Source organism: Tasmannia lanceolata, unplaced genomic scaffold (genome assembly GCF_043159265.1).
Source record: "Tasmannia lanceolata isolate RefF3 unplaced genomic scaffold, GAP_Taslan_0.1 ptg000009l, whole genome shotgun sequence".
Lineage (NCBI taxonomy): Eukaryota > Viridiplantae > Streptophyta > Magnoliopsida > Canellales > Winteraceae > Tasmannia > Tasmannia lanceolata.
The window spans coordinates 198,269-219,750 of record NW_027518686.1 but is presented as its reverse complement, the minus strand read 5'-3'; the positions used below and the strand labels follow the sequence as shown (position 1 = coordinate 219,750).

General features: G+C 38.0%; 2 protein-coding genes across 4 annotated transcripts; both read right to left on the bottom strand.

Moving 5' to 3' along the window:
* Nucleotides 1–12,625: 12,625 nt before the first annotated feature.
* Nucleotides 12,626–16,332, bottom strand: LOC143885773 (thioredoxin-like 1-1, chloroplastic). The gene is made up of 4 exons (XM_077389842.1): nucleotides 15,821–16,332; nucleotides 14,359–14,541; nucleotides 13,551–13,715; nucleotides 12,626–13,096 (listed from the first exon to the last, which is right to left on the bottom strand). The coding sequence occupies exons 1-4, from the start codon at nucleotides 16,010–16,012 to the stop codon at nucleotides 12,881–12,883; spliced, it is 756 nt and encodes a 251-aa protein (XP_077245957.1). The 5' UTR covers nucleotides 16,013–16,332; the 3' UTR covers nucleotides 12,626–12,880.
* A 1,028-nt stretch (nucleotides 16,333–17,360) lies between these two features.
* On the bottom strand, nucleotides 17,361–20,228 carry LOC143885799 (photosynthetic NDH subunit of subcomplex B 4, chloroplastic-like). Of its 3 annotated transcripts, none has more exons than XM_077389861.1 (6): nucleotides 20,008–20,228; nucleotides 19,875–19,922; nucleotides 18,985–19,159; nucleotides 18,828–18,883; nucleotides 17,842–17,913; nucleotides 17,361–17,648 (listed from the first exon to the last, which is right to left on the bottom strand). In XM_077389861.1, the coding sequence occupies exons 1-6, from the start codon at nucleotides 20,221–20,223 to the stop codon at nucleotides 17,517–17,519; spliced, it is 699 nt and encodes a 232-aa protein (XP_077245976.1). In that variant the 5' UTR covers nucleotides 20,224–20,228; the 3' UTR covers nucleotides 17,361–17,516. The 3 variants fall into 3 exon arrangements, with proteins under 3 accessions (XP_077245976.1, XP_077245975.1, XP_077245977.1); XM_077389860.1 differs by having other exon boundaries at nucleotides 18,985–19,183; nucleotides 20,008–20,227; XM_077389862.1 differs by having other exon boundaries at nucleotides 18,985–19,144; nucleotides 20,008–20,226.
* Between the last annotated feature and the right edge of the window lie 1,254 nt (nucleotides 20,229–21,482).

The following is a 21,482-nucleotide window of genomic DNA, read 5'->3' as shown; positions in this document are numbered from 1 at the left end:
GTTCTGGGTTGAACTGATAGAAAGTGACATTTCAACTTAGAATGCATCATGTGAGAATCAAAATATAATAGATGGGAACTTTTGCTCGCATTGTCTTATTTGGTCTACGTACCGGAACTGATAACATTCGAGATTATGCAGGATTATAATCTCATCCTACATGGTCTTCTGGGTTCTTCTCAAGAAAATGAGACCAATCAGAAGGGGAGTTTATATTGGTTCTCAATATTTCATATTCCCAAAACGTTCATGCTGGTACTTTAAGAGGGTTGTATTTAAGTATAGAGATAGTGGATTCAAAGAGTAAATGAGTGTTTCTTTTGGCAATTGATTTTTTTTTTTGGTTTGCTTACCTGCCTGTGCATTTTAGATTATGACAACTGACTGTGAGCCACATTCTGATTATTGGACTCAAGATGTTTTCATAGATGGATCATTTTGAAGGTCATCATTTTATGCTTTTATTGCTTGGAGCAGCAGTCTCTGCTCGAATTTAACGTATATTTGGAGTGATTCGAACTGTTCCTTTTGGCAATCTTTTCCATTTGGAGCCCTATACCTGTGTGTTTTAGATTGTGACATGCGCTCACAATTGGTTGTAATAGAGCTCACAGTTGGTTATCACAATCTAAAACAAACAGGGCTTTTTTGGGTTTAGATTGTGACAACCTATTGTGGGTGCCAAACCGATTATTGGACTCAAACTTATTTTTGAGTCGACTAATCGGTATGGGGCTCACAATCCTGATCGAGTCTGGCAAGAGGTGATTTCGAGTTCAACAATTGGTTTTAGACTAACAATCCCTTGTCAAAATCTACAACGAAGAGGGCCTTATGTTTTCATTCCACCCACAACACCCCCCCACTAGGGCTGCAACTCGAGCTGGGTAAAACCCGACCCGCATCAACCCGACCCGAAAATAGCCTGGGTCGGGTTCAGGTTTCATGGGTTTCGGGTCGAGCCGGGTTCAGCATTCAAAAGCCCGCATGAATCTCGGGTCGAGCCGGGTTTGAAGGGGCCCGACCCGACCCGACCCGACCCGAGTTACATAAGTTATAGTACGTATATTGTTTTCTATTGTTAGTTAAAAGTTAAAGGGATAATTACATTTACACCCCCTCTAGTTTCTGACACATCCACTTCCACCCCTATAGTTTAAAACGTGACAAATACACCCTTGTAGTTTCAATTTGTTTAAGGTAGGCCCCCTCAGCGGAAGGTTCGTCCATAGATTGAAGGGTTAGGATGATCCGATGGAGCTGATTTTTTGGGCACACCCTAACTATGTCAGGACCCATCAAATGAACGCTTTGGATCATCCAAACAATGTGGGCCCACATTATTTGGATGATTTTTTGGTAGTGTTTGGATTCGGGTAGGGCCCACATTATTTGGATGATCCAAAGCGTTCATTTGATGGGTCCTGACATAGATATGGTGTGCCCAAAAAATCAGCTCCATCGGATCATCCTAATTACCCTTCAATCTATGGACGAACTTTCAGCTGAGGGGACGAATTTTCAGCTGAGGGGGCAAACCTTAAACAAATTGAAACTACAGGGGTGTATTTGTCACATTTTAAACTATAGGGGTGGAAGTGGATGTGTCAGAAACTAGAGGGGGTGTAAATGTAATTATCCCAAAGTTAAAAGTGAAAACCCACGCACCCACTGTTACTGTATGTGAGTGTAATTTCTGCTTCTATGAGTTGAGTTGATTCAAGTGTTTGATTCAGCATTGTTTGATTGTAATTACAACATTGTTTGATTACAGCATTGTTTGATTCAAGTGTGATGTGAGTGTAATTACATCATTGTTTGATTCAAGTGTAATGTGAGTGTAATTTCTGCTTCTATGAGTTGAGTTGCCTTACCAAACAAGAATTTTCCTTAAAAATTTGCGTCAATGTGAAAAAACCCGACCCGACCCGAACCGACCCGAGATTTATCATGGGTAGGGCCGGGTTTGGGAATCGTGGGTTTTCCGAAAAAAAACCCGACCCGACCCGAGATATTTCTCGGGTAGGGTTGGGTTCTCCAAAACCCGACCCGAGTTGCAGCCCTACCCCCCCCCCCCCCCCCCCCCCCCCCCCCCCAACCCCTCTTAAATCATGTAGGTATCCTTTTTTTGTGTCACGCCCCCAACCTGTACTCACGGCTTGAGGCATGACAACGCTTTATACCCGCAAAGAAACCTCCACAAGTATACAAAGCTAGCAAAACAGTACCATAACCATCAATGGCAATAAATTCTAAAGCTATAATAAGGTCTTACATAAGTCATTTAAATCAATCTCAAACTCTCTCTTGCCGCCCAAAATAACAATAAAACGTCTTCCATTACATTTGTCCACAAAATACTTACTCTCAAAAAATTAAATAGAGCCAAGAAATAGCGAAGGAATGTCACACCTCCGCTCCCTCGTCTGCACCACGGGGATTAAAATATGAAATTATTAAGCCACAGTCAGCCGAAGCCTAGTACATAATGACGTACTACAACAGTTGGGTCAAGCATGCTAGCAACAAAGGTGATCAATCAGGTAAACAAACAGGGTACAAAGTTACACATGAAATGAGCTAATATGGATCAAATATTTGCAATGAGTACAGTAAAGTAATAGGAAGCATGGTCTACAATATCAAAGAATGTCACAATCATAAGGTATTACTGAATACAGTGAACCGAAAGCAATACCACTTCAAGGTCGTCGGCTTAGTCCAAAAAGCAAGTTATTACTTACACTGACTGCCCTCGGTGTCGGAACTAGTTCCTCATATAACATATCTGTCAACATGGCCAGCGTATTGTCCCACTGACGGAACTCACCTATAAAAAAAAAGAAGGCCGGTTTGGAAAGAAACTAGTTTTGCTCTAGAAATTTGTACATATCTCTTAGATGATTATACTATTTTCTTTAGCTAAACCATGCTGAAAGAAGCTACTAACAATTAAATGAATTCTAACAAGCTAAATAACACATAAAATTAGCAGATTTACGTAATTACATTAAACTAGTGGGATGTTGAAGATATCTCATCTTATCATTTATTACTTGATAGTTGTCACCCCAAGCAGGACCAATGATGAATGCGTTAGAGATGTGCTTAGAGCTAGAAACCCAAAGATTTCCAATCTATAAGAGATGATACGATTTCAAGAACTATTCCTTTGAAATTTGAAGTAGTTATTCTCCGATTTTTTAGGGGAACGTCCAAAATTCAACTCCCATGGCTCCAAGGAGGAATGAATAATAAATAATGCTAAAGAAAATAAGGCCACGTTTGGATACCATCAAGATTTAGATTTGGATTTAGTTGATATTTTGAACTAGATCAGATCCTTAGAATTTCCAAATCAGTAACAACAGTGCAAAAAATTCCAATTTTCAAATCTTTTCTGCGAGACATTATTTGGAAATCAACGTTTGTGGCAACTTCCGTCACCATCGTTGCTCCGGCAAGCGAGGCATCCCTCCCTCCCTCACTCTCTCTCTTAAAACATGATCATGAAGATGATTGATGTGTTTTGTATCCAAAACTCAAATCCAAATCAAAATACTAATGCATGAGGTATCCAAACAGGGCCCTTAAGAATTTTACATTGTAATGAAATAATTTAGAAGAATTGAAGAAATAAAAAGAAGCAAGATTTTCTGTCTTGCTAGAGGAAAAATCCTCAAGTTCAATTTTTTAGTACGAGATAGAGAAGGTTTTATTATCACAAAAATTCCACCTCCTTCACCGAATTCAATATGAATTAACGATGGAGTTCAAACTGGGCCCACACAGTGTTCAGTTAGGAACGAGCCTAACAACCACCATCTTTCTAGCATTTTCCTTTCAACATTTAATGCCAAAATCAGCAGGCACCTGTAAAATGAAGAGAGCAATGTAAGCCCTAACCAAGTCATACCAGGCCAACATTTGAGTGGGTCCAACATTCCTGTGATCATATAAGTGAGACCCACAGTCAGCCTAACATGGGGTTGGGCCCACAAAGCCCATTGATAATTTAAGACCCCTATTCAATGCCCTCTTCAATGTAGAAATATGGTGGGGACTATTAAAAGCATTTGTCTTGTACACCATTAGTACATTGTGTCTAAGAATTGAATGAAATTCACCTAATAGTGTATGGCTGTTTGAAGAAATAAATGTGGGAAGTGAGGGAGGAAGGTGACCACATGCAACTTTTTTCATCATCATTCAATAATAGCCTTCTAGCCCTTCTTAAGTTGCATCATGCCCTCTTGGGAGTTTTCCAAAATTCAGAACCACTTTTGTCCTTTTAAGACATGGGTTTAGTAAGGGACAGGCTTGAGCTTCAATGTCTTTAATTAGTAAAGGGGACCCTTTGTTAAATGCTTTCTTCTTTTCTCCCTACTTCAATGTCTGCCTTTAGTAAAGGATCCTTTGTTAAATGCTTTCTTCTTTTCTCCCTACCTCAACACCTGATCAGGTAGAGGTTAATGTTGTTATCTGAACCGTTCATCCATTTGGCCTGGCCATGAATGAGCTATAGCCAAAAAATCACACTGATAACATTATTCAAACGGCCATATAGTAATGAAATAAAGAGAAGATTGAACTATAATCAACATTCAATGTGAAAAAGTCTTTTGATCAGACAATTAAAATCATTAGATCAATGTGTAGTTAAACTAGGGAAATGATATCATCACTACCTTATTTTGATGTTCGCACTCCTCACATTATTAAAAAGTACAGTATGACCTGCACCATAGGATGATCCAAACCGTCCATCAGATGAGCTACAGCCTAAATATGTTGTGCGCCAAAAATCATTTCCATAGGTTGATCCTAACCCTCTGATATATTGAAGGACTGAATATTAGAGGGTTGTGCCATTTCCATCTCCTGATTTTTTTTCCCAATTTTCTGAACATAATGCCAGATTCGGGCAGAATCCGAATAGGATGCCGATTCCAGCACCTTACTCCGGCAATCCAAATGCATCATTCACTGCTGAATGGGTCACTTTATATTTTTTTTATTCAATTTCTAGGTTTAAAGATTGACCTAATCTTCGATGTTAATGATGGTAAACATATATTAGTGACAATTTGTCAGTAATTGCTTGGTATTAAACAAATATTAGTGACAAATTGTCAATAATTGAGATGTGGATGTATCAAAACGAGGGGTTTCTTTCATTTCTTTTTATTTACGAGTGTTAAGGGGGCTTGTTGCTAGAGTATTAAGGCAAAGAAGCCCATGCCACACACTAGGGCTGCAACTCGGGTCGGGCGAGTCGGGTTTTTTTTCGGAAAACCCACGATTCCCAAACCCGGCCCTACCCATGATAAATCTCGGGTCGGGTTTTTTCATATTGACGCAATTTTTTAAGGAAAATTCTTGTTTGGCAAGGCAACTCAACTCATAGAAGCAGAAATTACACTCACATTACACTTGAATTAAACAATGATGTAATTACACTCACATTACACTTGAATCAAACAATGTTGTAATCAAACAATGTTGTAATTACAATCGAACAATGCTGAATCAAACACTTGAATCAACTCAACTCATAGAAGCAGAAATTACACTCACATACAATAACAGTGGGTGCGTGAGTTTTCACTTTTAACTTTTACCTAACAATAGAAAAAAATGTACATACTATAACTTATGTAACTCGGGTCGGGTCGGGTCGGGCCCCTTCAAACCCGGCTCGACCCGAGATTCATGCGGGCTTTTGAATGCTCAACCCGGCTCGACCCGAAACCCATGAAACCTGAACCCAACCCAGGCTATTTTCGGGTCGGGTCGATGCGGGTCGGGTAAAACCCGGCTCGAGTTGCAGCCCTACCACACACCACACACCACACACATCTCACATTATTGAGTATGTATATGTCTCTCGATTAAAGAGAAAAAACCAAATAAAATTTCAGAAAGGTCTCTTTTCTCTCATCCAAAAGCTCAAGTAAGATTTCAATATTCTCTCTCTTTCTCTCAAGCCCTTTTACGATTTCACATTGATCACGTGTCTTCACAGAAGGGAGAAATCCCACCTAAATAACCCACATTAAATTTCATAAGAATCTCTAGGTTGTCAATGTACTGAGGTGATCTGATGGACCATCCGAATCCGAACTTAAACGGATAGGATCTAAACACATTGCCAGGATTGATGGACATTTGGGGCTTTAATTTTTTATAACTTCACAAGTATTAGCGGTAATTTAGTAAAAATAAAGCATATGCAAATTTTTAGAATAGTTCATAATTTTTTTCATTTATTTCTCATGTCCCGAATGACCCTCATCTCTTACTTCTCTAACCATTGACCCTAAGTCACTAGCTCACTTTGTCCCCAACCTAGCAGCTCACTCTTGTAGCTACTGTTCCTGCTCTCGCTCTCGCTGTCGCTCTCGTTCGCCCTATCCCACATCCTCTTAATGAGAATTTTCACTATGTAAAACGTAAGTATGACCTACTAGAACAATGATGGACAGTCCAATTTAAAAATGAAAGATGACTGATGCATAGGAAATCGGATCCGAAGAACATTATGATTTTGTTCCAAATGCGGATTGGCATAGAATGCGGCTAAGAAAATCCTAGTCTACTCGGTATGATGCGGTCGAGTACTCGGTTGATGTGGAGATAATTCAAGAGAGTCAAAGGAGTTTTTATTAAATTTGTAGGTCAAAATACGGAACGAGGCCAAGGTAAAAGGGAGTCGACTCGGGGTAGTCCACGATGACGTGGGGGAGTTTTAAAACTACGGTCCTGACCTTGATTTGACCGATAAGAGATTCAATAGACGGTGACTAAGACATGGGTGGATCCTATCCAATGTGGATCCATTGACACCCCTAGTCTCTCTCTCTCTCTCTCTCTCTCTCTCTCTCTCTCTCTCAGATTCAATAGATGGTGACTAAGACATGGGTGGATCCTACCCAATGTGGATCCATTGACACCCCTAGTCTCTCTCTCTCTCTCTCTCTCTCTCTCTCTCTCTCTGATTCAATAGATGGTGACTAAGACATGGGTGGATCCTATCCAATGTGGATCCATTGACACCCCTAGTCTCTCTCTCTAAAAAGCCCATTTATGATTTCACATATAGAGACCACGAGTATATCTCTTCATTAAGCAGAAAGCCGACTCAAATAAAGCCTTAAATTTCACAAGCTCTCTCATTTACGATTTCACGTAGATTGTTGTCTCTGCCTCACGAGAAAACCCACTTAAATTTTACAAGTTTCTCTCTCTCTCTCTGAGAACCCAATGAAATTACAAAAGGATGCTCCTCTAGAGGGTTGTTTTCGGCATGTTTGGTATTTAGTAATTGTACTGAGCTTTACTGTCTTTCCATCGATCTTCCAAAACCTTTTCTTATACTTAATGGCTTCTTGGGCAACGTAGGGAAAAGTTGGCATCCCCTCCTTAGTTTCTTTGGTCGCACTTTTTATATTAGGATTATATATTCTAAAGACTCTTGTATAGGGGACTGATGCTGAAACATTTGACAGTAAACACTTTTTTAGTCTTGTAAGGTTACAAAAAATACATTGTGAGTAAACACTACTTTAGTCTTATAAGGTCACAAAAGGTACTTGACAACTCAAATGGACCAAAACTATCCATAAGAACCAAACTAAATCCCCATGAAAATTTTATTTAACTTAGCTAAATCTTATATTTAATTTTAGAAGGTAAAAATAAAACATCAAAGAACAAGTAGTGGATAACACCCAGGTTGGAAACTCCCTACAGCCTAATCCTGTTCTTAGGATTCCTAATAAAAATCATCTAGTTTATCATAAAAACATCTAGTAAAGATAAAAATAAGCGGACCAACTTGGGAAATGTTTTCAGATATTGTTGCAATTTGCTACTGTGAATCATGAAATCATTCATCAACTATACCATATTAAATCATAATTAATGCAAGTTTCGGACAATAATATAAGGCTAAGAATTTCCGAGCTTACTGTGAAACAACTAAGCTTTTGGAGTAATTGATTGTTTCACATGGTATCAGAGCCATTGCCTATTGGCCGTCCTGGGTTCAACTCCACTTCTACTGCCAACCCAAACGATGGTCATGCATGAGGGAGATTGTTGAAGTATAAATGATTAAATAACACCAACTCTAACAGCTTAAGCTTCTGGAGTAATTGGTTGTTTTCACACTAAATACTTGGGAAAACTTTTAAAATCTGTTCGGATGCTTAAGCATTCTTTATTAGGGAAGTAAAGTCTATGGCAGGAGGCAGGATTTTGGGTGCTATGTAAACCTTGGGAAAACCATGATTTTTAAGATGTTTGGATGCAACTTAACCAGGAGAGGGAGAGATAGAGAAAGAAAAATGTTAGAGAGAGAGAGAGAGGAGAGGAGGATTACCTATGAAATCTTGTCTTTTCTTGAGATATTTCATATGGAAAAAGAAGTGACATCACGTCACTAGACATGCAATTATTATACATTTTTGTTGTCCGGTAATGTTTAAGGATTTCAGTGTTAGGCGAACAAACATACGAAGTAATCCAAGAAGTACATTTTTTTGCTTAGTGATTGCTTGAGGATCTAGTGCAATTGGCATCCAAACAAAGCCTTAATTTCTAGGTTTGTTGCTAATGATTTAATCAATTATATTAAGAAAAAATTGGAAGTCATCTAACTAAAAGCCAAAAAACTGATTAACACATGTTTCTAGAGGCAGCCCAAGAATAATGACTGTTAGTTGAGTAAGTATGAGAGGAGCAGAAGCTCTGTCTAGTTTCCTATTGTATCATAAGTAAAAATAAGATCATCAGAGGAAAGATGAATTAACTAACTAAGAATGACTGTTAGAGGCACCCTAATATAGGCATAAGGAAGTCAACAGGTAGGAAGTGTAATGGGACAAGAAAAGCTATAAGTAGGTGAAGGGTACAGTTCCTTAGGCTAAATCTCCCTTAGTTTCAGCTCTGAATGCAACGTCAAATCTAAGTCTATGAAGCCTTCAAATCACCACCCAATCCCTCCTCTTTTACCCCATTGGTCAAAAACCCAAATCACACAGATCTTTGCATGCACCCATTCCATACAAGAAAGTATTAATGATACCTTCGTTGGCATTTCCCCCAACAAAATTCTTTATAAACAAATCCCAACACCATCTCCCTTCAAGCCCCATTCGTCCATTTCTCTGTCAAGAATCTCTTTAGTCCGATGGAATTCTCTTTCCCAATCTTTCTCTTTGGGGCAATATTCTCTTGCATTAAAAAGGGAGATATGATTGTCTCTTTTTTTTTTTTTTCTGTAGGGAATAGAAGGTTTCTCCTTTGGGATTGGTTGGAAAGACTGCATTATGTAGAGGGAAATGAATGTGGAGTGTGTGGATTTCATGACTTTTTTATTTCTATTATTCATCTAAGGTCTTGCATGTGGGGTGGAGGTTTTAAGGTGCAGCCAAGGATGACTTGCCGGAAATCTTTCCTTAGTGGGTCTATTTTATCCCTCTTTTTTTCTCAAACATTTGAAAAACCTTTTTGGGTTTGTGCTGGCTAATGGTTTTTTGGCACCCATGCCTAAGAGAAAGGAAAAAAACTAACCGGCAAGTGGTCCTTGGCTACATTTCTACCTCTTTTTCTCATGCTAGACCCTTGTGATGATATGGTGGTGATGGTGGGATGGGATGACAAACTTTTAGTTCATCTCTCTCTCTCTCTCTCTCTCTCTCTCTATATATATATATATATATATATATATATATATATATATATATATATATATTGTGATTTCCATTGCAGCTAAACATTTCCATTCTATGATTTTTCCTTCTTGTGTGTCTTGGATAAATTTCTACATTTTTTTTCAGTGCCAAATATACACGATAAGCAGTATGTCACTACTTGCACAGTTCTACTCTTGAAACTTTTTTCATTCATATCTTTGGTGAATTTCTAGACTCTAGTACTATTTTATGGTTATGGTAATCTGAGAGTAGTTTTCTTTTGTGACATCTATTCTATGCATGATATGAGTTCTACTAGTAGCTTGCCTTTTTCATTCCAAACTTTCCTCCTCTTCCCTCCATTTGCAAGTTTTGCAAATGAAACAGTCTAAACCATTTTGGGGGTGCTTTGCCTGGAAGTTAAAAATTTCCAATTAAAGATCTTTATTTATGTAACATTCGATCTATATGCTTGCTAGAAATATCTTGGAACTTGCTCTTTTTCTTTCTTTTCATATCTCTTCTTGCAGGTTTTCCCAAGTGAAAAGATCAAGTGTTTTTTGGTACAGTTCATCTTAAAGTTTCTCTTGTCTTGCTGTCTCGTGGACCCCCTCCCTTATTTGCTCCCACTCAAACAGTCATGGTCATGATTTTCTACTTGCTTTAACTTTCTTTCTTTCTTTCCTTTTTTTTTGCATGGTATTCGTATATGGAAAGCAACTTAAGTATCTTAATATCTTCATCAAAGCAACTTAGTATTCATGTCTGTCAATATCATCTTCAAAGCAACAACATCTCTCTCTCTCTCTCTCTCTCTCTCTCTCTCTCTCTCTGTGTCTCTGGAATGGTTTGAACAAAATACTTTCAGAACATAGAAAATGTTGAATGGATGATCTCCCACCGTACATTTGGCGAAGATATCTTGTGATCAGTATAGTTGATTTGGTGGGCCACTCCAAGTCTTGTCGATTGAGATCATCCTAACTGCTTGGCCAGTGGTGATAAACATGTCGTCATTTTTCCTAGAAAATTCAAATGATTTATTGTTTGTAGCACTAGAACAAGTGGATGGCATCTAATTTTGGCGCGTGACCTCAAACCCACATCACTAGCATGTAAGCAGGTGATCTGATCCCAACTGTACGTACAAGTAAAATAATTACACTGCCATATAATTTAATGGAGGTTTTTTTTAGCATGTAAAAGCTTTACTGTATGATTTTCAATTGACAGATTTGTGATTTTGTGTCTCTTTAGTTATATAATTGCGTGGGAAAGAGGGTAAGCATATCAATTAGGAGGTAAAGTATATCATTTCCACAATCTAATAGATGCTGATCGAGTAGCTATATGTGAGTCCCTTTACTTGTTCGCACAGGCATTGGCTTGTGGCGGCACCTTGCACCCTTGCCAATAAGGCAAAAGACAAGATGCATCAAGGTGGGCTAAGGCCATGGGCAAAAGGCCTTGGTGCGGAAAGGCTAATGCAAGTGGACGGTTGTGGGATGAGCATCATGGTTTTCTTCACATGGAAGGTTGTGGGATGTAAGTATGTAACTAACTGATGCACTTGTGTAATTAGCCTAAGAGGCAATTGTAAATGTAGCCTTTACATAGGTAGATTGCCCATGAGGGTTAGTTGTTGGGTCTTTGATAAAGTCCCTTGTACTGTTGTAAAATTGGCTGGGGGAGGGGGGGGGGGAGATATTCCAAGTGCCATAATCTAGTAGCTCATGGAGGTGGGCAAGTGTTGACTGAACCACGTTAAATCGTTGTACCTCTGTGTGCGCTTTTGTCCCTTTCTTGTGCAAGCCTCAATTGTGCATTGGGTGTGGGTTGGCTGAGATTAACTCTGGAAGATTCAGTTCCATCACCGGCATTTGGAACGTGAAAAATTTAGCCCCGTGACAAATCTGTATGCAAAATCCAAATCAAAATTGTTAGACATTAAGGCCACGCCCACATTTGGATACCCACAAGATTTAGATTTGGATTTCTCACATTTGCAGTTGAGATTTCCTTAGATTTCCTAATTCCAAAACTAATTATTGGACCCAAATTTAGGACCTATTTGTTTTAGATGATGAGAACTGATTGTGAGTCCAAATCGATTGTGAGTCCCAAATGTACATTTAGTCCAATAATCAGTTTGGGATTGACAATCTTTTCTCATAAAAATTTCACCCAAATACCCAAATATGTGATTTTCAATTAATGAAAATACCCCTAATATCTCTGAGCCCATATTGTAGATGAATTTCATAGGAATATACATGCCATAGAATTAGAGAAATAAATATTGTAGTGAATATGTGATTTCAATGGCAAAGTAAAACGAAAGAATAAACACAAGCAATCACACAAAGACACAAAAATTTACGTGGTTCGGCAGAAGCCTACTCCACGGCAGGGGCGACGAGAAAATCCACTATAAGATTTAGAGATTACAAGAGAAGATCAGTCTCTCTCTCACCAAACCTGCTAGAAACCCTACCACACCCTTTTTCCCCATTCTTTTGAGCTCTCAACCATCTTTTCAAGACTTGCTCATGAAATAAGCCCTAAAAGCCCCTTTATATAAAGCGGGCCACAAGTTAGTCATGTCGGGCCGAAAAACATATAAAACAGGCCAGGCCAAGCGGCCGGGGGCTTCGCCCCCTTACCAATAAACGGGCCTAATCCGGGTAGCACACAATATTTCGGACCCTAAACGGGTTTGAATTCAAGACACCCAACTCAACAAATATAACACTGAATTACGCTCTACTTTGCTCTAGTTTAGCTTATTAATTGGTTTGACCCAGTTAAGCAATCAGCAATTTAATTCGGACATTGCATATTATAACCTTAAACTCCACTGAAATTCACCTTTTACACTAAAAAATAACTAAATGCAGTAGAATCTAAGTTAATTCCCATAACCAAAATGAAGACAATTCAAGAGAGTGTAGATTCACCTTTCAGTAGTATGTATTGCTTTCTAACACCATCTCATTTCCTACCATAAAAACCACTCTAAAATCAGTTCATACCATCCAAATACAGATTGAAAAATCCCCGCCGGCTTAAGTAAAAAAGCTCAAAGTCCGGTTAGGAATGACCAAAAACAGATATGTACACTACAAACAAGTGGCCAAAAAAAAATAGGAACCCTTTAACGCCAAATTAATTGCGATAAAGCATTATAGAAAAATTGATACTGGATATGCTGCATTTTCTTCTTCAGTTTCTTCTTCCATCGGATTGTCTATAATGCTGGAAGAATTGCAGGTATTTGTGTCTTGTACACCAAACTTCTCTTTTAAAATCAATAGTTCAGATTCCTCTAGACCTTTCGCTGGTCCTAGGCTGCATCTGTCGCTCCCATGCTTCGCTAATGCGTCTTTGAATTTCTTTATCTGTAAAATAACAGATGAATGTTATCAACAAAAAATGCCTAGATTCAAAGCAATAAAAAGAAACGGAAAAATCATCGGTGTAGTTTTTGAGAGATTTTCTAATGTGTGGCCACTTGTATTTTCCAAAAAGTACGGTACGGGACACGCCATAGGTTATCCAAACCGTCCATTTGTTGGGTCACAACCTATTAGGTTGTGCCCCAAAAATAATTTCCATAGGATGATCCTAAGACTCCGATCTAGAGTAGTTTCATCCTATGGAAATGAATTTTGGGGCACTACCTATTCACGTTGGGGCCCAACAAATGGACGGTTTTGTTCATCCTACGGTGTGGGACGTACCGTACATTTTGAAAACTACGGGTTTATTAGGCCACACATCAAATAAAATCTCATATTTTGATTAATTTGAGAAATTTGCGCCCATGAATTTGTCGAATGGATCATATCTTACAGTTGCATTTGTGCAGCTGAAGCTACATAGACAGCCTTGAGCTCCTCTGTAGAATCTGAAGAAAGGCAGTACATGAATGTGGAGACTACAACACATTGATCTATGTTCTTCGCAATTAACTTGGAGAAATTGAATATTTGGGTTGGACTCTGCAAACTGACAGATCTGTAAGAAGAGAAAAACATAAGAAAATTTCCCATAAATCTCATTTCAGAGAACTCAAAATGGAGATCTTTGAAGAACCCATTTGTGTTCTGAGTATGCTTCTCTCATATGTGAGGACTTGGGATCACATACCTCAGATTTGATTTCTTTATGATGATTCAATGGAATATTTTTGTTTATGAACCAGAAAATTAAGGGATTTGCTAGGGACCATCATAGAAGGCATTTTGCGGACATGCTGTTGCATGAGAGAGCAACCCCGTAGGCTCACTTTTTGTCTTATTCATTTAATTCATCCTATCTGGCTGCTTTCTGATTCAACAGCCATTCGGCGAAATGCCTTTTGCAATGTTCCCTAGCAAATCCCGAAAAATAAAGAGGAATATTATATTTTGCGAAATGGTATCAGCACAATCATGTTTTAATAATTGCACAAATACAGCTTGTCTTTTCATTTTTAATTGGTTTGTATGAGTTTTTTGGGAACTGTAGTAACCCTTGACAGCTTTTTAAATAATAAAAGACAGGATGTGTTAGTGCAATTTTAAAAACATGGTTTTGCTGATATCATTTCCCTTATATTTTTAATTTTTTTTTTTTTGTGAGTGTAAAGAGTCACAGAAAATTGTTCAGCAAAAATTACCTTGGGATGAAGAGCTTTGCAACCCCCACAACCCGGAAGATAAAAGTTGATTATAACGAGATTATCACCGGCATTTAACAACGAATTGACGAGTTCTTGCGCTGATTTGATCTCTTTCATGTTGGGTTTAGGGCTTTTTTCCCACCATCGCAAAGCTCGGCTAATGCATATTAATTTCTTAGCCTGAAATTAGAGAAAATACATGATTTAGAATGTGCAACAAAAGAAAATGAAATTTAGCTAGAAAAATCGTAGATGGATTTCAAAAATGGTAATGCTAAGGTCCTGTTTGTTTTGGATTTTGAGAACTGATTTTGAGTCCAAAACTGATAATTGGACTCAAAATTAAGTCCCGTTCGTTTGGGATTGTGGCGACCGATTGTTACCCCCAATCCAACTATTGGACCCAAAATTAATTATGTAACTTTGGGTCCAATAATCAGATTGGGGGATGGCAATCGGTTGTCATAATCCCAAACAAACAGGGCATAAATGTAATTTTGGGTCCAATAACCTGTTTTGGACTCAAAATCAGTTCTCAAAATCCAAAAACAAACAGGACCAAAGTGGATCTGATCAATTAGTAAATTAAGGAATTTTTTTTTTTAATGATAGCCAAAAATATATTAAGCAAAAAAAGACCGAGATGGTCAAATACAAAGAGTAAAAGAGACATAGACAACAGAGGAAAATCTAAACAAAATCAAGGTGGGAGAGGATCAAATAAAGCTAATGCTTCTTTGGAGACACCATCTCTCGCCATTCTATCCGCCACCGAATTAGCGGATCTTCTAACATGTTGGAAAACTATGGGCGATGACCCAATCCGATCAAACACTTCATCGAAGAGCGAATCGAATCTCCAAGGGTTAATTAAGGAAAAGATTATCTCAAGAAACTTCAACAAATTAAAATCAGTGACTTCGGATTTTTCTTCTTCTTTTGGTAGACAATAGAAAACATATGAACTTAAACAAGGAATCAACACATTGATATCAGGGGAAAGAAAAGGCCAAAAAAGTGCATTGCAATGCAACTCAGAGAGAGAGAAAACACCACACCACAAAACAAGAAAAAGAAAGCAAGTGGGGATGTTTTAAGTTAAACAAAAATCAGATCAAAACATAGAGATTAAAACTGAAAAGAAAAAGAAAGCAAATTTGAAAAGAAAAAAAAAACAATTGAATGGCAGGGATAGGCCATATCCAAAAATAGGTATTAGAAAAACATTGCTCTCAGATAGATAAAGATCAAGAAAAAAGAAGGCTACTGATAGTGTTTAAATAACTGCACTAAGTCACCCTGTCTTTTATATTTACTCAACTGTAAAAGGATATCACAATTCCCAGAAAAGATCCTACAAGCTATTTTAGAAGAAAAAGACAAAGTAAATCAGTGCAATTATAAGAAAACAACGTAGTGTGGATATCAGTAGCCAAAAAGAAAAATAAATCTTACATACATGAATGGCGAAATTTGCATGGCCTCTAGAGCTCTGTTCTTCTGAAAGGACAACTTGTCTTCCCTTAAAATCGCTCTTCAAAATAAGCTTTTGAGAGCCTTCAGAATAAGAAAATGGAGCGAATCTTTTCTTCTTAAACCCAAATTCACTCGAATTAGAAATGTCAAAACCGCTTCTCAAAGAAACTGCCATTGCTTAAAACAAGAGGACCTCTCAAACTCTATCAAAAATCCAAAACCCACTTCTCTTTTCCTTTCAGAACAGGTTCTTTTGTATAAGAATGGAGGATTTTAACAAAATTTTCTTGTTTTTTGGACAGTTCTTTGAAATAGAGATGTTCAAGAACACAAAAAACAATAGAAAAGCAAAGAACCCAGCAAAATCCAATTCACATTCCCTCAAGAAACCAGTCAGCTTTAAGCAGAAACATGAGATTTGAAAGAAAGATTCCTTCTTTTAATACTGTTTTTGGGAAAGAAAGTATTTAAAGAAGGATACAAAGCTTAGGAGGCAAAGAGGAGAAGTGGGAATAAAAGAAGGGAAGAGTGGTGGTGGGGTCTTTAAATCCTTTTCTTTTTTAATTGCTTTTTGAGAGCTTTTTGGAATTGCAATAACCTTTTTGACCCCTCTTTAAATACTAAAAGACCAGTCCTACTCACAAGAACAACAAATTCCAATGTTATTTTCATTCCTCCTCCAGATTGTTTCTCTCATACATTGTCTATATGTGGGCATTACTGGTTCACTAATGCTCATGAGGTGTAGCCCTCGTAGGTGTCTGGGCATTGTATCTTGGGGGATTTATTCCAGTGAGAATAACTTGAGCAATAAAATTCTAAAAGGCCATGTTTGGCAACCTTGATATTTTTTTTCATGGAATATTAGATTACCAAGTGGTATCGAGGGAAGGGGGAGAGTGAGAGAATTGAGAGGGCATGAGTGAGGATATGATACCAAAATAAAGTGTTTTCCTTTTTTCAGCCTTTTGGCATCATCTCCTCTCTTATGCCATCTATAATCTCTCCCTATCTCACCCTCTACTTGCCCTTTTCCCACAACTTGATAAACTTATATTCCATGAAAAAAAATTGCATGGCTTCCAAACATGCCCCCTCTAAGATAAAGTCTTCATTGACTTGCCTTGCACCATTTCATTATTTCATATCTTCAGTTTTTCTTCTTGACTGTCTCCAACCTAGCTATTGTTTCCAACACTGCATCAAAGGCATCTGGAATGGTCTCCTGTGGAACTGTAGAAGATATCTCACATTTAGTAGGAAGGTAACATAATCACAGGTTGGTTTGCAGGCAGAGGAGATCATTTCAGAGCATTCCAATAGCTTATCAGCTTTGATCAACAAGAAGTGAAAATCCAGAACCAAGTAACTATGATTCATCGATTGATCAACGTTGGTAGTATAGACTAGACTTCTACTATTTTTTTTAATGGATCAAATCCCTTTGGTTTCTGTGATTTTTTGAGCTATCCACCATTTTTTTCCAGTGCTTAATCATACAGATATTTTGCATCAGCAACACAAACATGAAACATTATAATTTGTAGATAAAAACAATAACTGAATATAAAATGGAGTTTATATATACAGTAAGTATGTTCATCTCCTAATTGTTTTTGGAGATTGCAGGCAAGGGTAGATAGATTGTGAGAGATGGAAGAGATTCTGTTAAGCCATTTTCACTTGACAAGTTCTTCCTCCTTCCTGCCTGCTTCTTCAAGCTCTCTTAGCCCTCCGACCTTCTGCTCGATCTCCTCGATCAGCTCCTCTCGCCACAACTCTGATCTCGCATTCTCTTCAATGTCTTCTTGCTGCATTCACAAACTCACTTTGTTGTCATTACTTATAAATCTTAAGCTCAACTCTCTCAATTCTTTTGTTTTTCAACTTTCAAACTTTACTCCGAATTTTATAGCACATGACTAGATTGAAACATAATTTTTTTTATCCCGGTATTTATTGATAAATCAATGAAATTAACTTGTAAAGGGACAGAAAGAATACCTTCTCATAAACCCAATGCCCTGTTCCATCTCCTCCATCACTCCTGTATTGTTCCCCATCATAAAATGGATCCTACACCAAGTTTGTCTTTATCACTAACTAGTAAATCAAGAATCAAGCATGCATGAAAATTCCATTGCTCATATAGCATATTTTTGTATTCTCATGTGAGACTAGCATGCCAACGTGCAGACATTAAGAATTCATTGGAGAGATGGGAGCTATTGAGGCAGAGGTCAGGGCTCTCCTGTGTGGTATTCGAGTAGCGTCGAGGGACCAGCTTTAGCATCTGATCATTGGGGGAGATTCCTTGAACATTGTCAGATGAGTGAGAAACGGGATCCAATACCCGTGGGGGTTCTCAGATGCCACTGATGAGATTAGGGACACGTTGAGGGGGACGTGCTCACGTGTGGAGATCAGCCAATGCAGAGGCAGATAGGCTTGCTCACGAAGGATCTAGTAGAGAGGAAATCCAAATATTTGACTTTCCACCTCCTTGAGTGGGCATCCCTAGGGAGTTTATCTTAGGGACTCTCAGGATTGTGTCCTTCGATTGTGGACACTTTTGTTTGTAGACTGTGAAACAACCAATTACTACAAAAGCTTAAGCTGTTAGAGATGGTGTTGTTAATCATTTATACTTCCAACACTTCTCTCACGTGTGGCCCCTCTTTTTTGCCGTACACGTCGATTTTTAATATCTTGGAGTTGTTGGATTTTGAACCCAGGATCTTCCGTGAGGCAATTGCTCTGATACCATGTGAAACAACAAGTTACTCAAAAAGCTTAAGCTGTTAGAGAGTGTTATTTAATCATTTATGCTTCAACATAGACTTTATTTTTCGGTTTCATGTGCTTGTAATCCGCCAGGTGACCACCTCAGTCTTTGACCACGTCGGTCGTTGACCTTTCATTTATATAATCATCGTTCAAAAAAAAAAAATAGCAGTCCTTGAGGCAAACAAAACAAACAGAGTGCTTACTTTTGCGGAGCCAAAGAAACAGCATCCCCAGCAAGTGAACATTACGTACATAGTATCTGCAGTGGCAATCATAAGATATTTCAACAACCCAACATCTAATCAACTCTTCACAGTTCACAGAAAGAGAAAAGGAAAGAAAAAAACTTAGTTTACTTACAAACATTCTTCATAGTTTCATCATTGAGATGCCAAACTGATTTATGGAGGACAAGATCTCTTTGTCCCTCAACATGCTCGACTATAACTGCCATCAGTGGCAAGTCTGGGAAAGCCTTTACCTTTAATGATGAGGCTCTTTTTCTACTGATCCCTTCAACCTGCAATCCTTCATCCTTCATGAGATGTAAACTAAGGCCCTGTTTGGATAGCAAGAATTTTCTTGAAATGTTTAAAAAAGAAAAAAACTTTTGAAAATTTCATGCTCTAATATTGATTACACATGGAAGAAGTAATTTGAACCATTAAAGTTGACTGGTTCAAGTATTAGTTTGAGGGACTTTTAATTTGTATCTTTATCCTAAAATTTATCAATTCCATCTAAATTGTGAACACAAATAGAATTTTCCTAGGAAAATTATTTGCTCAAGAAATGTTTATCAGCAATCCAAACAGGACCTAATTTGCATAGTGGTTACATGTAATTATCAATAAATAGAGATCAAGCCCATGAACTAATAAGGTGAATTTTACAGAAATCAGTGCCATGAATTTCATGCTCTGATATTGATTACACATGGAAGAAGTAACTTGAACCGTCCAAGTTGAATGGTTCAAGTATTAGTTTGAGGGACTTTTAGTTGATATTTATGTCCTAAAATTTATCATTTCCATCTGAATCGCGGACATAGATAGAACTTTCCTAGGAAAATTTTTGCTCAAGAAATGTTTATCCTGCAATCCAAACTGGACCTAATTTGCATAGTGTTTACATGTAATTGTCAATAATTTGATATCAAATCCATGAACTAATATGGGGAATTTTTACAGAAATCATAGGGATTCAGAATATCAAATAGCTTTGAGTCATGAATTTCGTCAAATATCTACCTGAAGCCAGCCAGTTTTCAACCTGGAACTTGAACACCTTGTCATCCTCTGCAAAGAACAAACAAAACCCATTTTGGAAATGAAGAATTGACATGAATTAGATTAAAGAAACTGTGAAAGAGGAGGAGATTACTGTTTTTGGAAATGGGTTCATCTCCATTTTTGTTGCATTAAGAGCAGGATTGTGTGTAGGTGGCTTGGGCATGGTAAAACCCACCACTGCCTCTGCCATTTCTTTGACTTGGAGAAAGATTTGGGTATGTTTTTTCTTGGAGGGAATTTGATCTTTCTTTTGCCTGGAGTTCTGCTTAGAAGTAGAGGATAAGTAGAACGTTTGGACGTCAAGCATTTCCACCTAAAGAAATGCAATCCATAACATTGTTTCCTAGTAAAATGACCAATGTGCCCCCACATTTCTAAGTCCCAACATTTCAAAATCTGAGAAGGGAATTGTAAGAGGCATCATTTTCCTGTCTTTATCCTGACCAGGATTCAAATCGTGGATTTGGTGGGGATATCACCGAACATCATTGAAACTCTTTGATTGGACGGTCCTAAATTGTCGATCAACGAGCAGAGAAGGATGGTGTGGCAGAAGATTAAGGCCATGGCCCACAATGATGGTGATGCAGGTGCATCTCAGCCGTTCAAAGGTCAGAAGATCCAGATCCACGATCGGATTGATCGGATCTCACAGATCAATAACCAATACCTTCAAAGTCGTGATCATATCCACCAAGCCATCAGATGTTACGTCGATCACCTCAGATTTACCACAGATCAGGACGGTGACCAGATCAATGGCCCACATTGATCACAAAGCTTAAGTGTTTTAGTTAATTTTGTGTTTATTTTTATTATTTGTTAAAAATAGCTTGTCATTCATTTTTGTTAGGAATTTAAGTTTGGACAAATTTTAAGTGGAGAAATTATAAGAGTTTTAGAATTTGTCGTCGAAGTCACTTTTTAGGAGTTTTACTTTCTTTTTCTTCCTCCTTCCTCTTCTTTTTTTTCTTTCTCCTCTTCCTCCTCTTCCGAGTTCTAGCGGTAGTCGCCGACAATGGTGGCGATGAAAAGACATAAAAATTTTAAAAAGAAGAAGAAGAGGGCCTCTTACCGTGCATTTCCAAAAGCGAATTTAAAATAAATAGTCGGTCATATGAGAAATAAAACAACTTCTTCCAAAATTACCCTAAAGATTATCCAAAGGGTGCGTCTGGATTGCCAGAATCGGTAATCGGTATCGGTACCCGATTCCAATTTAGGCGATTTCCATGTTTTGTTTAGTTTGCAAAATTGAATGGAAAATGATACTTGACTTTGATTGGACAAAACAAGGGAATATTTTGGAGTTTTTTGTTTCCCGCCCTAAGGGGGTGGTATTTTGTTTCCTGGAATGGAGAGAAAAAATTGTGTTAAATCTCTTCCCAGAGCACTTGACCAAATCCACATGAAAATGGCTAAAATGCCCCTACGACATAAAAAGATGATCAAAATATGCCAATGATGTAAAAATGACCAGAAGACTCCTGTATCATGGAAAATGGCCAAAACACCCATATCAGGTGAAATGACCAAAATACCCCTAAGTCGTGGAAATGAATAAAA

Excerpts from the sequence above, each read along its gene's own strand:
- LOC143885773 (XM_077389842.1), bottom strand. The coding sequence starts at position 16,012 with ATGGCAGTTTCTTTGAGAAGCGGTTTTGACATTTCTAATTCGAGTGAA. Across the intron at positions 13,716-14,358 it reads GCAAAGCTCTTCATCCCAAG|ATCTGTCAGTTTGCAGAGTC; the intron begins GTAATTTTTGCT and ends CTCTTCTTACAG. Across the intron at positions 13,097-13,550 it reads TCAGCTGCACAAATGCAACT|ATAAAGAAATTCAAAGACGC; the intron begins GTAAGATATGAT and ends GTTATTTTACAG.
- LOC143885799 (XM_077389860.1), bottom strand. The coding sequence starts at position 20,223 with ATGCTTGACGTCCAAACGTTCTACTTATCCTCTACTTCTAAGCAGAAC. Across the intron at positions 17,914-18,827 it reads GTTTCTTTGGCTCCGCAAAA|GATCCATTTTATGATGGGGA; the intron begins GTAAGCACTCTG and ends AACTTGGTGTAG. Across the intron at positions 17,649-17,841 it reads GGCATTGGGTTTATGAGAAG|CAAGAAGACATTGAAGAGAA; the intron begins GTATTCTTTCTG and ends TTGTGAATGCAG.